The following is a 16,947-nucleotide window of genomic DNA, read 5'->3' as shown; positions in this document are numbered from 1 at the left end:
AAAATGTACAATTTTTTTTTGCTCCTACCCGAGTACCTTTCTAAAGAGTTTACAGTTGAGTACACTTTCTGGAAAAATTACTTTTCTTATTCCCCATCCTTTTGAAGTGTAGAAATTGGACTGCTAGGTTGCTGGTGAACCACCAGAGTGCTCTGTGGGGTCAATTATAACTTGCACTAACATGATGTGTGATGCAAGAGGCACATCACGGAACTGGGGGCGAACAGTTTAACTCGTGTCGTCTTGCCATGACTGGTGGGGCAAGTTCAGACATCGGACACCAAACACCGCCACCACCGTTTACCTCAGGACCTACCAGGAAGTACAGCTACAATCATATCATTCATTCCGTGCAATCACCTCATTCCGTGCAGTCATCTTAGGAATTCTATATGTGACAAGATCAGAGATCCTCATCAGTGACAGAGATCTGCATAGCAGCGAACTTCTCCAGAAAAATGATAGTAGCAATGCAACGGAACTAAAGACTATTATTTCCTTTCAACCAGAGAAGTGGAATGACGAGGATGATGCGGGTGAACACCTTCCGTAAACATTTATAACCGCTTCTCTAGAACCAATAGTGGAAGTTCAAATGTGGTTGAAGTGGTGTTGGCCTCCCTCTCTGTGCATATGCAGAATCATGAATACTTAAAATTTTGTAGAATTGTACAGCAAAGTGTTTTTTTGAGTGTGTGTGTGTGTGTGGGGGGGGGGCTTTATTTGATTGGACAGTGAAGACGTTGACAGGAAGCGAGTGGGGAGAGAGAGATGGGGAAGGGTCGGCAAAGGACCCGCGCCGGAATCAAACCCAGGTCAGCTGAACAGTACAAGGTTAAAAAGTATTTGTTGCATCCATCTGGACAGATATAGCACACAGGTCCACATACCTGGGACTTGCCATTTTTAGATCAGGAAAGTAAAGTCTTTGTGATAAATAATTGCTGTATGTGTGTCAGTCTTAATTATGTATGGATAGTCAGGTATGGATACCATGAGCCCTGTCTCTGGTAGATGGAGCATGAAAGAGGATTTGATAGAAGGCAAATAATGCCAACCTGTTTATAATGTCTGTCTGCCTGTCAGTATGCATACATAGGCAGGGTGGTGCATGCTTGAGATTTTTCTGGAATAATATAGCGTGAAGCTAAAAGCAATCTATGGAATGTCTGCACACATCTGGCAAACGGCCAACAATACATGTCTTGTTTTCTTATGGCGTATAATGTGTATTTTGAGGCGAGGACAAGAGGCCCTGTGTAGTTAATTAGTGTTGTATGTGTTTGCACCCCGTGGTGTTGGCACAGTTGGAACATAGGGCTGTAGATTGGCCTTTTAAAATGTGTCCTTGATCCACATAATTGTTCAATAAAGGAGGTTTAGAAGTTTAGAAGTCTCTCCTCTCTCCCAGTCTTTCCCACTCTCCATCCTTGCCTCTATCTCCACCTCTTCCCACCATGTGTTTTGGTCATCCACAAGCAGGGCCACTGACAGCTTTGGCCAGGCCCAGGACAAAGTCATCTGAAAGGGCCCCTCAGCCTAACACATACAATGTAATGAGGACCCAATTCTAGGTCCCTTATATCCCTGGGCCCAGGACAACGGTCCCCTTTGCCCCCCTGTCCACAAGACATCTTAAAGGGGTATGCCACTATTTTGGGGCTTAATACAGTTAAAATTGTTGGCCGGGGGTTATAAAGGTGGTAAAGTCTCTTATTTTTCATGTTAAGCGTTGTCTTGCTTTAAGACAAGTTAAAAGAGGGAGCATGTTAGCTTAGCAACATGCTTAGACAACGGCTTACATGAAAAATGAGACACTTTACCACCTTTATAAACCCTGGCCAACGATTTTAACTGTATTAAGCCCCACAATAGTGGCATGCCCCTTTAAGAGGGCGAAATGCTGAGCGTTCTCCAAAGGTGAACCAGTAAACTCCAATATGCTGGTGCTCTTGAAGTCAATAGACAAAAGTCCCTTCCTCAGAAAACGTGGTGGGCGATGGGCCTACTTTTGCGTATGAGACAAGGAGGTACACATTTTTGTATTATATCCAAGTTATTACTTTGCATCATATTTACACTTTACATGACATTATTACATTAAAGTTAGCTGACACTTTTTTGTATCCAAAGCAACTTGTACTTATTTTAGGTACAGGGTATTAGCTACAGTCCCTGGAGCAATGTGGAGTTAGGTGCCTTGCTCAATGACACTTCGGCCATGGATAGAGGTGCTGGTTAGGGTGGGATTTGAACCTGCAACCTTCTGATCTAAAGGCCAGCGCTCCAACCACTGAGCCATGGCTGTCCCTAGAATTGCCACGGGTAGGCCCAGCCACCACCAAGTTATCCACAAGACATCGTTTCAAAGCCTAAAATGAAATGAGGTCTTGCATACCTGCCAACCTTAAACATTTTTTTTGAGTAGCAATTTATCGCGGCGCGGCAATTCACGGCGCACAAATGCCTCCAAGTGAGAAAATGTGGTCAACGCAGCGCGATACCATGGGCCGCCGGCGGGCCCATCTGAGAGGCTACTTTGTTTTGCATAGTCTGCCCTACACCTAGGGTTGCCAAATGTCAAGGGGGGAAATATGGGACACTTCATTCAGGCAGGGGGTGTAGGGGTCCTCCCCCAGAAAAAAATGCTTTTCTTCAGTGCAATTTCCTGCATTTTAGCCTAACATCCAGTGTATCTGGCAAATAGTTAATTTCACCAGATTATCTTGCTCTTCACAGTACTTTGAACTACCATACTTTATTAAACTTTCATGGAAGATGTTTTTTTTTTGTTTCACACCATAACACCAATAAAATGCTATGATAGTGTGCTGGAATTCAGGCCTCTAAATTAACTTTATTGATCACCAGCCAATATGGCTGTTAATCTTACAAGTCAAACATGCCACCAGTCTGGCTAGTAAGTTATCCTATGTACCAGCCAAACAGAGCATTTGGTCACTTGGGGGGTGTTAAGGAGCTGGAATCGAGTATGAAATTGAAGCAGCTGAGTAATATAATACAGAGGCATTTCAGTGATTTTTATGAACAAAAAAAGTTGAATTGCAATGCTTCTTACATCATTTCCCCGACTTTTAATAAATGGTGATGTTGTCACCTACTGTGAAGAAGTATCAGCAGATTGTAGAGAAAAAGATACAGACAGGTGTTATCTAGGCTAGGATAATATCAGGTTAATATTATTACCTTGGGGGCTAACATCAAAATCACACTTGCATCCATTCAGTACAAAATGCGTCATGTGGCTCTACCGAGAGGGGGATAATGACCACTGGAACTTCCACAGTAGCCTAACTTTTGAGGAGCATGCACGCTTCTTTTTCCTCTTCTCTACATAATAGGCCTATCTACCCTCCTTTGCGCCATGAGTTGGCTAATTGCTCACTGTTCGGCACATAGGCCTACATGATGATAGGAGAATATATTTTATTAATAGATTGCCATACGTGATTACGGATAGTTCTAATCGTGGAGTCATGCATATTTTGGTATGACGCACAAGAACGGTTACACCTGTTCACAGAATGGGCCACGACTCCATATTCCTATGTCTTTATAAGGTGTCATGGTAGGTTACGGATGTACTCCGAGCACAACCGTTAGAACTATCGCTTTATTTTCCCCAGTTAAAATGATCCGACGCAAAGGGAAACCGAATTTAGTTCGCTGCTAATCTGCTAATTTATAGCGCAGTAATACAGTCAGCAGTCTCATTCGGAAGTAATCTCGTTTCGGTCCAATTTAATATATATATTAAAAAAAAGCACCAACATATTGCCGTCAAATATGGCGAAACATTGGGTGAACCATTATGTTAAGGACGACAGACCTCGGCCTTTATTTATTTTCACAAGTTTACGGATTTAGCAATTCACTTTTCCCATAGAAGCTACCTTTCTCAAAGCCCATTTACCTTTGAAACGGTGATTTTGACGGTGGTCACTTGTAAAACTACAGCGACAGTACCAAGATGGATAATATATGAGGACAGGACAGGAGGAGGACACTTATGTCAGAGATTATTGGAGTATATTATCCAGTCTCTCTGCTTGTGTGTCTTCGAAGCAAACTTTCTATCTGCAGCTGACACCTCGACTCGAGCGGACCGCAGCACAACAAATGAAGACCTCTAAACTAGCGCTCTGATTGGTCAATATTTTCCCCACACACGTTGCTGGCCAGTGGAAAGGCCAGCGCGAGACAGTTGCAAGCAGAGCCATATCTACGGCTCTGGCTGGTTGCAAGTCTAGCTACAGAGAAATTTAAAAGGGCCCGTGAATATACATTGCTATTGTTTTTTCCCGTATTTTGAAGTGACAGCACCGTAGTTTGATGTCAAAATCCGTATCTGCTACACAAAATGCGTAATGGTCGGCAGGTATGGGTCTTGGAATGTGTTGTCTCCAGTGGAGTGCTCCAGTCATTTTTCTGCAGAAGTGAAACGCTAACTCAACAGCCCAACAGTCTGTGATGGGGACGATTCATCTTGTGCCAAGAATTCCAAAAGCAATGCAGGCAATGACAAAGAGTATTTCCTTGTAGAGGAGTATCTACCTTGATGAGTATCTACCTTGTAGATCATGTGGTGTTGACGGACTGGCGGTATCTGTGTTGCCCATCTTAACCTCTTCTGCTAATTACCTAATTAACAGGGAAATGGATTCGGCATGTGCCCACAACTACAAGGAAATGATGGCAAGAGGCACGCGCGCGGCACACACTGACTACGGTCTGACACTGTAGAGAAAAATGTAGGCTACCACAGTGAGTTGCACATTACCACTGTTACAGCACAACAGAGATGGCAAAGACACAGACACAGACACAGACACAGACACAGAAACAGAAACAGAAACACAGAGCAGGGTGACTTACCTGTTGGGTGGGGGTGGTAGGGGCGGAGGAGGGGGTGCTGGTGGTGGTGATGACGCCTCCTGCCATCCTCAGCGTGGTCATGCCCGGCTTAGACAGGTGAGCCGCCGCCGCAGACGCCGACGTCATCGTCTTCACCGAGCCGTCCGACATCTTTACCTGAGAGGACTGCGACCCGCCCACCACCTGTCCAATCAATCAAACACAAACACAATAAACCAATCACCATCTTTCCTACAAGGGTGGTCAACCAGTCAACAGCCGGATGAAAATCAGCAACCAAAATCAAATCGAGAAATCATAAATTATAATTACATTATTATTACATTACACTCAGTTCACGCTTCTTTTTATCCAAAGCGTCTAACACAGAGTTTCTCAACGGGGGCGGTACAGCCCCACAGGGGGCGTTGAGGAGCTCCAGGGGGGCGTTAAGAAGGATACAGATGAGAGGTGGTCTAAATACAAAGGGGGGTTGTTGTCAGGCTTATGATGAGGTCAAGGGGGGCGTTGGGAGCCTTTTGATGAGGCCAAAGGGGCGTTTGTACAAAAAAGGTTGAGAACCACTGATCTATTAGATATTAGACCCTGGCAGCACATCACCCCCATATTCAAGCAGCTTCACTGGCTCCCCATCAAGTCACGCATTACCTACAAAGTCCTCCTCCTAATCTTCAAGTCCCTCCATGGTCTGGCACCCCACTACCTCACAGACCTCCTTCACCCCTATGACCTCTCAAGATCCCTGCGGTCTTCTTCCAAGGGCCAGCTGATCGTCCCTCGTGCCAGGCTCAAGGCCACCAGTGACAGAGCCTTCCATGTTGCTGCTCCCATTCTTTGGAACAATCTGCCTGACCACATCCAGAATGCCCCTTCACTGGTCATGTTTAAGCAACACCTTAAGACACATCTCTTCCTGGAGGCGTATGGCTGCTAGTCCCACAAGCACTTTCACTTACATGCATTCACATACATGCTCACACACTGATGCGCACACACTCACACTTTCCAACACAACACTCTGTGAAGCGTCCTTGGGTGTTTTGAAAGGCGCTATATAAAACGAAAGTATTATTATTATTATTACAGGGCCAGGCTATTGATTACAGTCCCTGGAGCAATGCAGGGTTAGGGTTCAGCCATGGAGGTGTAAGGGAGTGGTAAGGGTAGGATACGGAACTGCAATCCTGTCATCTACAGTCCAACTCCCTGACAATTAATCATCAACAAATGATGATCTATTATGGAGTCAACAGGTGATAACTCAGTTAATGGTCATCAACAGTTGGTGATCACTCAAGCACAAACAGCAGCAACAACAGGTGGCCACACCATTCAATTACATTAGCTAGTGCACTATGCCAAGAAGACTGCGAGGGGAAAGTCAAGATGGGAAACGTGTGGAAAATGTTAAAAGTACTTAATGTTTTTAGTATCCATCAATTTTCTTGACACACACAGATTGATTTGGGTGGAATCGTTTTGACAGTTAAGGTGACTTTTGGTCTTGGGAGTGGGACCACAATATGACTTTTTCTCTTCCAAGGGCCTGAGAGAGAGAGAGAGAGAGAGAGAGAGAGAGAGGGAGAGAGAGACAGAGAGAGAGAGAGAGAGAGAGAGAGAGAGAGAGAGAGAGAGAGAGAGAGAGAGAGAGAGAGAGAGATGACCCTGAGCAGTAAGGGATTATTGGGAGGAATTAACAATTTTAACACCAAAGCCCTGGCTCCTGTTGTCCTTGCCTTCACACACACACACACACACACACACACACACACACACACACACACACACACACACACACACACACACACACACACACACACACACACACACACACACACACACACACACACACACACGTGTGTGCGCCCTCATTACACACACACACACACACACACACACACACACACACACACACACACACACACACACACACACACACACACACACACACACACACACACACACACACACACACACACACACACACACACACACACACACACACACACACAGACAACTCTGCCCAACCATCCGTACACGGTGTGTGCAGTCAAGTGCTGATAGGCCGACTCAACAGGATGGTCTGTGTTTCATGGGGGAGAGGGGAGCATGGGCTGGAGAGATAGCAGAGTACACCGTCGCTCACAAAAAAAACCCACAACATCCCCTTCAGCAGTCTGTCTGGCTTCACACGCACGCACGTGCGCACGCACGCACGCAAACTTTCTCTGACTGGTCTACACACATGCACGCATGCACGGCTAAACAGGAGATAATGCCTCCGCCAGAGAGCAGGGCACTCTAAACTGGCACCACTGTTACCTCCTGAAGGCAAGGCAAGGCAAGGGAAGGGAAGAGAGACTTGATCACAATAAAACCTAATGATCAGGGATAATGTGTTTGTGCTGCACGAGGCTGAAGCCAGCGAAATGAAAGAGGGGAAGTCAACAGCCAGAGGAGAGGTGGAGATGGAGGGGGAGGAGGAGGAGGAGGAGGAGGAGGAGGAGGGGAAAGAAAGAGGAGTAGCTAGCAGCCAGAAGAGGGGTGGAGGTGGAGGAGGAGGGGGAAGAGGAGGAAGAGGAGGAGGAGGAGGAGGTGGAGGAGGAGGAGGAGGAGGAGGAGGGGAAAAAAAGAGGAGTAGCCAACAAACAGAAGAGGGGTGGAGGAGGAGGAGGGGGAAGAGGAGGAAGAGGAGGAGGAGGAGGAGGAGGAGGAGAAGAAGAGATGGGCAGAAAGAGGGGAAGTTAACAGCCAGAGGAGGGAAGGAGGAGGAAGGAGGGGGGGGGGGAAGAAGAAGAAGAGGAGGAAGAGGGGGGTGGAGGAAGAGGAGAGGTGTAGAGGAGGAAGATGAGAGGTGTAGAGGAGGTGGAGGGGTAGAGGAGGAGGAGGAAGAGGGGGAGGGGAAGAGGGGGAGGAGGAAGAGAAGGAAGGGGAGGAGGAAGAGGATGAGGAAGAGGAGGAGGAAGAGGAAGAAGAGGCGGAGAGGGAAGAAGAGGAAGAGGGGGAGTGGGTGGAGGAGGAGAAGGAGAAGGAGGAGGAGTGGAGGAGGAGGCAAAGAGGTGGAGGAGGAGGAGGAAGAGAGGGTGAGGAGGGGGCAGAGAGGTGGAGGTGTAGATGGCAAAATAGAGAGTTAGCAGAAACAAGAGAACGGGCACGCACAGCTCTGCTGCAGGCCTCCTCATTAAGCCTAATCTAATAACCATGGCAGACACTTACTAGAATATGCTCACTCCTGAACTCTCTCACACACACACGCAAGCACGCATGTGCGCGCACGTGCACACACGCGCACACACACACATACTCACACGCACTCACAACACACACATCAAGTGCGATTTGTAATGCTTGTGTCTACCCAAGTTGCCACCGACAGTTTTCCCTCTGCTCTGTCTGATCAAGTCATTTATTCATTATTGGATAGAGTTGAGAAGAAGCACAGACATGGTTGATGGCGGATCCGTGTAGTGTTTTGGTGGTGTATTTACCTGGGCCAGGATGGCTGCCTTCTGGCCCGGCGTGACCCGAATGGACTGCTGGTTGGTACCGCCCGCGCCTGATGCCGAGTGAGCCGAAGAGGAGCCCGATGAGCTCTGCTTTCCGGAACCACTGGGCTGGCCAACCAGAAACGTGCCCTGGAAAGATCAATTACACACAATCAGTCACAACAGAACAACCACAGGGGAGTGTAGGGTAGGGAATGGGGGAAAACAAGTTGGAAAGGTTGATGGATATTCATTCAAAGTCGGAAAAACCTCTCTACATGAGGAACATGAGGATATGAGAATGTTGTGTCAAACAAATACATGTTACGTTAAAAAAAATACAATTGTACTGCCACCTGACAATTAAACAAAAGTGCACATGTAGTCACAACACAGATATACAAATTCATTTGCTTGCAGTTCAGTGGGAAATAACATAAAAAAATATGCACTTTCAGAGAGCCTTGTGATTTAACATGGATTGTGCAGCCAGTGCAGCCAGCTCAGGGGTGTGGCCCGCCATCGATCGCTGCCCACTATTGTTACCGCATTAGACCCATTACTATCCGATAACTACTGCTGAGTCAACCGCACACACAGACACAGACATAAACACACACACGCAGATACACACACAGACGCAAAAGCGTTCATGCTCTCTCCATCCCCCCTCTCTCTTTCCACCACACACGCGCGCACACACACACACACACACACACAGCAGGAAGAGAGGTAACATCAGCTGTGCAAAACACACACACACACACACACACACACACACACACACACACACACACACACACAGCAGGAAGAGAGGTAACATCAGCTGTGCAAAACACACACACACACACACACACACACACACACACACACACACACACACACACACACACACACACACACACACACACACACACACACACACACACACACACACACACACACACACACACACACACACACACACACACACACACACACACACACACGCAGCAGTTTTATTTTTTCTGCCTCGGCGGGGACGGGGGATGGATGGCTTATAAATATGAGAAGCGTGCCTGCGGCAGGCACCGCCAGAGTAGATTAAAGTGCCACAGGTGCTACGCTTAGTCCCTTAAGCTGGATATTCACTCAGCAGCAGCAGCAGCGGCAGCGGCGGCATCTCTCCCACAATGCAACCTGATTAAATCTGAACACGGTGAGAAAGGCCACAGAGGAGAACGGGGGAGCGGGTTCATACGACATGTCATTACAGAGAGCATGAAGACGCCACAGGGACACAGAGGAGGAGGAAATTTGAGTCAGTGGTAGGGAAAGAAAGAAAGAAAGAAAGAAAGAAAGAAAGAAAGAAAGAAAGAAAGAAAGAAAGAAAGAAAGAAAGAAAGAAAGAAAGAAAGAAAGAAAGAAAGAAAGAAAGAAAGGAAAGAAAGAAAGAAAAGGCGGGGAGAGGGGGAGAGAGAGAGAGAGAGAGAGAGAGAGAGAGAGAGAGAGAGAGAGAGAGAGAGAGAGAGAGAGAGAGGAGGGGCAGTGACCGTATGCAAGATGGTTTAAGAAGGGGAGCGAGAGAGAGAGAGAGAGAGAGAGAGAGAGAGAGAGAGAGAGAGAGAGAGAGAGAGAGAGAGAGAGAGAGAGAGAGAGAGAGAGAGAGAGAGAGAGAGAGAGAGAGAGTGAGTGAGTGAGTGAGAGAGAAGAGAGTGAGTGAGTGAGTGAGTGAGTGAGTGAGTGAGTGAGTGAGTGAGTGAGTGAGTGAGTGAGTGAGTGAGTGAGTGAGTGAGAGAGTGAGAGAGTGAGAGAGTGAGAGAGTGAGTGAGAGAGAGAGTGAGTGAGAGAGTGAGAGAGTGAGTGAGTGAGTGTGTGAGTGAGTGAGTGAGTGAGTGAGTGAGTGAGTGAGTGAGTGTGAGTGAGTGAGTGAGAGAGAGAGAGAGAGAGAGACAGAGAGAGAGAGAGACAGAGAGAGAGAGAGACAGAGAGAGAGAGAGACAGAGAGAGAGAGAGAAGGAGGATGGGAAGAGGGAAAAGGAAGGGGAAAAGTCAGGGGAGAGAGGAGACACTTGTGACTTCTAAACACTCTTCATTGAGCAATTATATAAAAGGCCACTCTGTATCCCCATGTTCCAACTGTGCCAACACCACGGGGTGCAAATACAACACCAACTAGATTGCATTCTCACAGAAAATACTGGAAGCGGGCTTGCCTTTTGAGGCAGATATGAGCAGCTTTATTTTTTATATCTCTATATCCCTAAATTAAAAACAAACTACTATTGAGAAAACAAAGCTAAAAGAAATGTTGGAAAAAATCCATCCACCCAGTCAGAAGTTATGGGCCAAACAATTCAGCCATCTTGGATTCAGCCATCTTGAAAGTGTTGTAGCTCTGCGTTTAGGGGATATACTAAATGACATACATGGTATTTTAAGTTGGCTAAGGAACACTGCATATGATGTAATTTGGAAAATCAACATGGGTCCGAGTGGGATTCGAACTCACAACCTCCATATCTCTAATCCAGCACCTTTGCCATTGATACTAAATGACATGCATGGTATTTTTAGTTGGCTAAGGAACACTGCATATGATACAATTTTGAAAATCAACATGGGTTCGAGTGGGATTCTAACTCACAACCTCCATATCTCTAATCCAGCACCTTTGTCATTGATACTAAATGACATACATGGTATTTTAACTTGGCTAAGGTACACTGCATATGATATCATTTTGAAAATCAACATGGGTCTGATGGGATTCGAACTCCCAACCTCCATATCTCTAATCCAGCACCATTACCATTGAGCCAAGCAGCTGGCTGTCATAACCATTCCAGCAAGACAATATCAGATTACATTGAAGAGCTGAACAATAGACTTCTAGAACTGTAGTTGCAGGTGCTCGTTAAGAATAGAATGTTGAGAGAAAGTGACAGTTGAGATGGAACCCTATATTGGCTGCACCTGTTCTGATTGACTCTATGGCAGTTAGTATTGTGCTCTAAGGCAGAGGGCAGAATCAAAAACAGTTTCTAGGTCTTTAGCTTGCTGTTGTTAAAAAACTAAAAAGAATTGGCACATGTCCTGTGCACAGTGATGTGATCTTTCTAACAGTCTTTGAATGAAGTGTATAGGTTAAACGGTTCAGTCACAAATGGACCTCTTGTGGAAGATGTGCTGACCTCTTCAGAAAGGCACTTCAAGAGTCAATGGGAAAAGCCATTGGGCCAGCCCTGCCGTTTTTACACACCTGCCATTTAAAAAGTAATGGGAGTTGGGACATGATACTTTTACAGTTCGGAGTCATCTCATAGAGCTCGCTAACAACGCGTCAATTAAACTTCTAGGTGAAAGTGTTGATGTTTTATGACCGAAAAAGCCTCCTACACTCTGATCTGTAGAGTGACGGAACACTGTCTCTTGAAGGTTCTACCGTTATTTTCTATGGGGACCCAAATTTGCACAAAATCGCCAAAAACAGAAAAACGACAAGAGACACGGACACGCTATATCAGAACAGATGATCTCCAAGCCGAGCCGGTCGTTTTAGTGTTTGAACGGTGTCTCTATCTTGAAAGGCCTAGGAGGAGATCCATTTTCTATTTTTACTGCCCTGCCCTGTACTGAGCCCTGAGGAAGGTCAGTAGACCCAAAGCTTGGCCTATTATTAAGAAGAACATGAGGGGGATTTAAGTGTGCAGACATTTTTCTTTCAATTTTACACTGCCCTGCACAAGAAAGCAACAAAGCAAGCATAATAATAAACGTACTTCGAGATTACTAGAATCGGGCCTTGCTCTGCAAGCCCGCTTAATAATAACTAAACAGGACTTAGAGATGACTAGAATAGGGCCTTGCTCTGCAAGCCCGCTTAATTAACTACACAGACTTTCTTGTCCTCGCCTCACAATGTCGCATTATACACGATAAGAAAACAGACATGTATTGTTGGCCGTGTGCCAGATGTGTGCAGACATACCATAGATTGCTTTTAGCTTAACGTTATATGATTCAGAAAAATCTCAAGTATGCACAAGCCTGCCCATGGATGCATACTGACAGGCAGACATTATAAACAGGTTGGAATGATAAGCTTTCCATCACATCCTCTTTCATGCACCATCTACCTGAGACAAAGCTCATGGTATGCACACCTAGGCCTGGACGATTTTTCCATTTCAATTTTAATCGCGATTTAAGATTACAAACAAAGTTATGAGCAACTTGACGATTTATTATTGGCTGTTGCATTTAATCAACATTGTATCAAATGTGCCATTTTCTTGTTGACAAAACCCGAGATGTCCTCTTTGCTGGGTCCATATTATTGCATCTGATTCTCATTATGCATGTGAGAGCTGCATAAACAAAGTCATAATAAGCAACATCTGTTTGAAAAGTGTTATCTTCAGGTTTCAGGTTTTCTCACTAAGAAATACATCTTTATGAATGCAGTCTGCAAATATAGGCTAACAGATAATCTTATGTCATTTAAAAAAAATACTGAAGGGTGGCAATGACAACAAGGCAGGCACATCACCCCACAGTGCTCCAGGAAAATAGAGGCCCTGTATGAGAGAATGTTTTCTCCCATCCTGTCAATGGAAACTAAATATCTTCTGTGGGTGTGAGTGAGTTATTGGGAGGAATTTGGATAAACTAGCCCTCGGGGACTTTGAATTGAGTACCCCTGCTATAGGCAATTGCACCTTTAGTCTTGTTAAGGATATTTGTTTTAGACAGTTATCTCTCTTGGTTAAAGATATTTGCTTTAAAATGTATCTCTCATTTTCCTCCTTTACAGGTATTTTGTAGGCTATATTGTATTTATACAATATAAACTTGTGTGTGTCTCTTCTTTGAGATTATCCATTTTTGTGTGTTCTGTGCAGTCTGCTTTTTTCCCTGGACCAGCCTTTATAAAGTCCTTTCTAGGCGTCATACCTTGCACCATTTTTCACAATCCATGTGTTGGATTCATGCCCTTCATGCCCCCTCCCCCGGGAAAAAAATAAAAAAAATAAAATGAGATTTTATTAATATCGTGGTTAACACATTCACTACCAAGTCACGTAAAAATATGTTTTGTCTCCCATGCGTTGGCTCGCAAACCGTAAAATTACGTTTTTACGTTTTTTTGGATTCTGAATCTACACATTCTAATGCACATTCTGTGTGATTTTCGTAATAATGTGATGAACAGAACTGACATAGATCATGAAAACACCTACAAAGTCAAAACTCCAACAAAGTCAGGATCTGGATATTTCATCATCTGTGCATTTTATTACATGAGTTTTATTATAGCGAATAAAACCACTTCCTGATCACGTCACGTCATGTCTCCATTTACTTCCTAGAGTATCAAAGCATGTCCTGCTAGCTAGTCTGTTGCTAAACATATGATGGAAGGATAAGGAGTTTTGCTGCCATCAAGATAGGTGTAAAATGGAAGGTTGTAATGAAAAACAGCATGCAACACAGCAGGAAGTAACCTAATTTTTGGTGAGTACTTTGGCACGTCTACTTTTATCTACAGAACGAAAACTGCCAGTCAAGTGACATTAGCTAGCTAGCATTTCAGGTGATGTGGCTCTGAACAATAGCCTGACCAGGTGATTTTTGCATCGAAATAGTTTTCCTCATATCGCCTAGGCCTATGCACACCTACATATCCATACATAACTAAGAGTGACACTAACAAAGGCACTGTGCAGGTGTATGAGAGTTGAATGCAGATCCTCTTTGGTACTCAGTTGTCTATACAGAGCAGTGTTTCCCACAGAAATTTTGGAAACTATGGGGGCAGCCGGGGTTTATTTTGTCCGGGGGGGGGGGTCCCCTTCTCACACGGGCCTTTTTTTTTGGGGGGGGGGGTGTATTCTTGCAGCGTAAATGCAAAACGGCAAAACAATGACTACAGTATGACATTGGCGCATGGAGAAACTGTAGGCCTGGGCCTATATTTCAGCCATTTATATTTTGAGAAATAAGGCTAGGCCTACATATTTTTACCCATGACTTGTATAATAGTAGTACATTGTCATTGTCAAAAAATGCAGTACAGTGAATAATTTCTGTTTACAACACAGTTTCATTCGTCCCTCATGCAGGGGTCTGGGAAACAATAATAAAACAAAATAGGAGCAGAGATAAGAATTTAAGAGCACTGTGAAATTGTTAACGCATAGACAAAAAGGGTCTTAGAGGGTAGGCTGTGCCTTTTCCCCCACACATATCTGTAGGCGTACACATGAGGGGTGCTGGTCACAGGGCCAGTTTTCCAAATTCCTCCCATTAAAAGGGCTGAACAACATATTACACATTTATGTCTATATTCACATTCATTACACATTAATTTCTATATGGAGCCCGATGTCTCCTCTGCTGTGTCAATGAAGGTCTGTCACCAAACTCATTACAACTGTAAAACAAAGCCTAGGGAGTGTTAGTAAACTCATCCCAACTGTCCCTTCTCTGAAGGTTTTTTTATATTGCTCCCAAACCCAAGTAAACTACAACAACTTGACTAGGCTTTTGATCCCTGTCTTTCAAGCACTTGTGGTTCTCTCTATAGCAGGGGTGCCCAACCTTTTTTTTAACCAAGATCTACTTTTGAAGTTGATGGTCTGCCGTGATCTACCAAGTCAAATTCAAGGATGTCAGTATGAAAATTTAAGACCACCATTTATTAATCACCATTATTATGAACAAAATGTTTTCAGTAGGCTACTATGGCCGTATCTTTTCAGTGTGTTTTTTAAAGTGTGTTGAATAGCCTATCTTTACAAAGCAATGCAGCACTGATAGTATGCAGAGATAATTTCAGTCATACACAAGTCATAAACAACTGAAACAATTTCAAAATGATAAACATTTGGTATATAAAAGGCACATAGGCCCCATTTCTAAAATATGATGAAGCATTATCATGCCTTCAGTGGTATAGGCTACAAATTAAAAAGGGCTCAGAAATTCACCATTTGTTATGGGTAAATAGTAGGCTACTATGAGAGAGAGAGAGAGAGAGAGAGAGAGAGAGAGAGAGAGAGAGAGAGAGCAATGAGAGAACTCATTGGATTGGTTAACACCCCTACAGTAGCACAGCAAAGGCTTTCTATTGTGAGTTTGGCCAATCTTTTTGTCCACAACTGAAGCAAGAAACAGCACAAATTGAAGTGAATTCCATACATGTCAACAACTAACATTTCCCTTACACGCGGCACGCGATGTAAACGCAGTTAGCGATGATGCATGCGACTAGCGATTTGGACGAAGATCCTCGCATATCGGCGTGTCATAACGCATCGTTGCGCATGTTCTGTTACTCACACGATGTTACACGTGTGCACACATGAATCAACTGTAATACCCTTACGGTCACTTCCTAATGCTTTCCCCTCATTCTGTGTTACCGTGGGACTACTTATCTAACCAATACAGAGTCTATAGGATGTATTTACTCCAGGAGGAAAATGCGAAGGAAATTCAAAAACGTAATTCAAATCGTTTTGAACAAAAACGGATATCGTTAAAAAAAAAAAAAAAAAAGTAAAAATTTTTTTTTTTTTTTTTTTTTTTTNTACATTTTCGTAAACTATGGCGGCCAAATTTAAACTATGGCGGGCCGCCATAGTTTCCTCAATGTATGGGAAACACTGCAGAGTCTGTACAGAGGAGCCATTCAACAGCTCTGGGAAAAAAAGTAACTGGGTCAGGCTCACATCTGTGGCATAAGAAATTAATCGCAACGGAGATTAATTTATAATGAGGGGAAAATGCCTCTGCATGGTGAGAGATATGAAAAGCACTACAAAAACACAAACACTGTGGGCCCTTATGGGTCTGACGTGTCCTCAGGGATAAAGGGTTGCAGCCTCCCCAGCCATGTGACTGCGCGGGCTAGTTGTTAGCGCCAACAAAAAAGTTAAACTTTTTTTATTTTGAGAGAGATAACGTAAGGTCAGAAACCCAAGAAGGGGTGACACCAAAACTTACGACTAAATTAATCACCACGGCCCCTTAATATTTTCCTAATGGAAAAGAAAAATTGTTTTTTAATAATCAATGAAAAGGGTGACTACCACGCATGTTAACCTTTAAGAGTGTACCGTCACACCGGTGTGACGAGAATGTTCAGGCAGTGAAAGTTCTATAGAATTCTGGGCGCCATACAATACAATTTGGAATTTTAGAATCTTGCATTGTTATAGAACACCTTCTTTTTACAGAATGTTCAAAAACCCACACTCTTTACTTAACACATTGAGTACCGACGACGCAATAATGCGTTCTTCACGCCCATGCGTTGTATACCAAAACGTAAAAATGCGTTTTTGCATTTAAATATCATATTTTGAATCTACACCCTTCAATGGACAATATATGTGATTTTGGTAGCTCTGTGATGGACATAAATGACAACATTTGCAGTCCAAAGTTGTTTGATTGTTATGATGTTTGAGTGTTATGATTTGGATATTTTAATTTAACTTACCAAGATGTCTGGATGCCAACCCATGTCGCCTATCGCGCTGCCTGCATTGATTTCCCTAGTACGGTCACTGTAGCATGT

General features: G+C 44.2%; 1 protein-coding gene across 3 annotated transcripts in view; it reads right to left on the bottom strand.

Annotated features, from left to right (window-relative positions):
• The window catches only part of yeats2 (YEATS domain containing 2), a 106,310-nt gene that overhangs the window by 43,943 nt on the left and 45,420 nt on the right, over positions 1 to 16,947 (bottom strand). For all 3 annotated transcript variants that reach the window (XM_063219565.1, XM_063219567.1, XM_063219566.1), the window contains exons 17-18: positions 8,385 to 8,531; positions 4,897 to 5,079 (exon numbers count right to left, since the gene is read on the bottom strand). In XM_063219565.1, coding sequence (XP_063075635.1) covers positions 4,897 to 5,079; positions 8,385 to 8,531 — 330 coding nt within the window. The remainder of the gene's footprint in view (positions 1 to 4,896; positions 5,080 to 8,384; positions 8,532 to 16,947) is intronic.

Source organism: Engraulis encrasicolus, chromosome 16 (assembly GCF_034702125.1).
Source record: "Engraulis encrasicolus isolate BLACKSEA-1 chromosome 16, IST_EnEncr_1.0, whole genome shotgun sequence".
NCBI classification, from domain to species: domain Eukaryota; kingdom Metazoa; phylum Chordata; class Actinopteri; order Clupeiformes; family Engraulidae; genus Engraulis; species Engraulis encrasicolus.
Note: the sequence above shows the minus strand (reverse complement) of the source record. Positions and strands in the feature narration are given on the sequence as shown.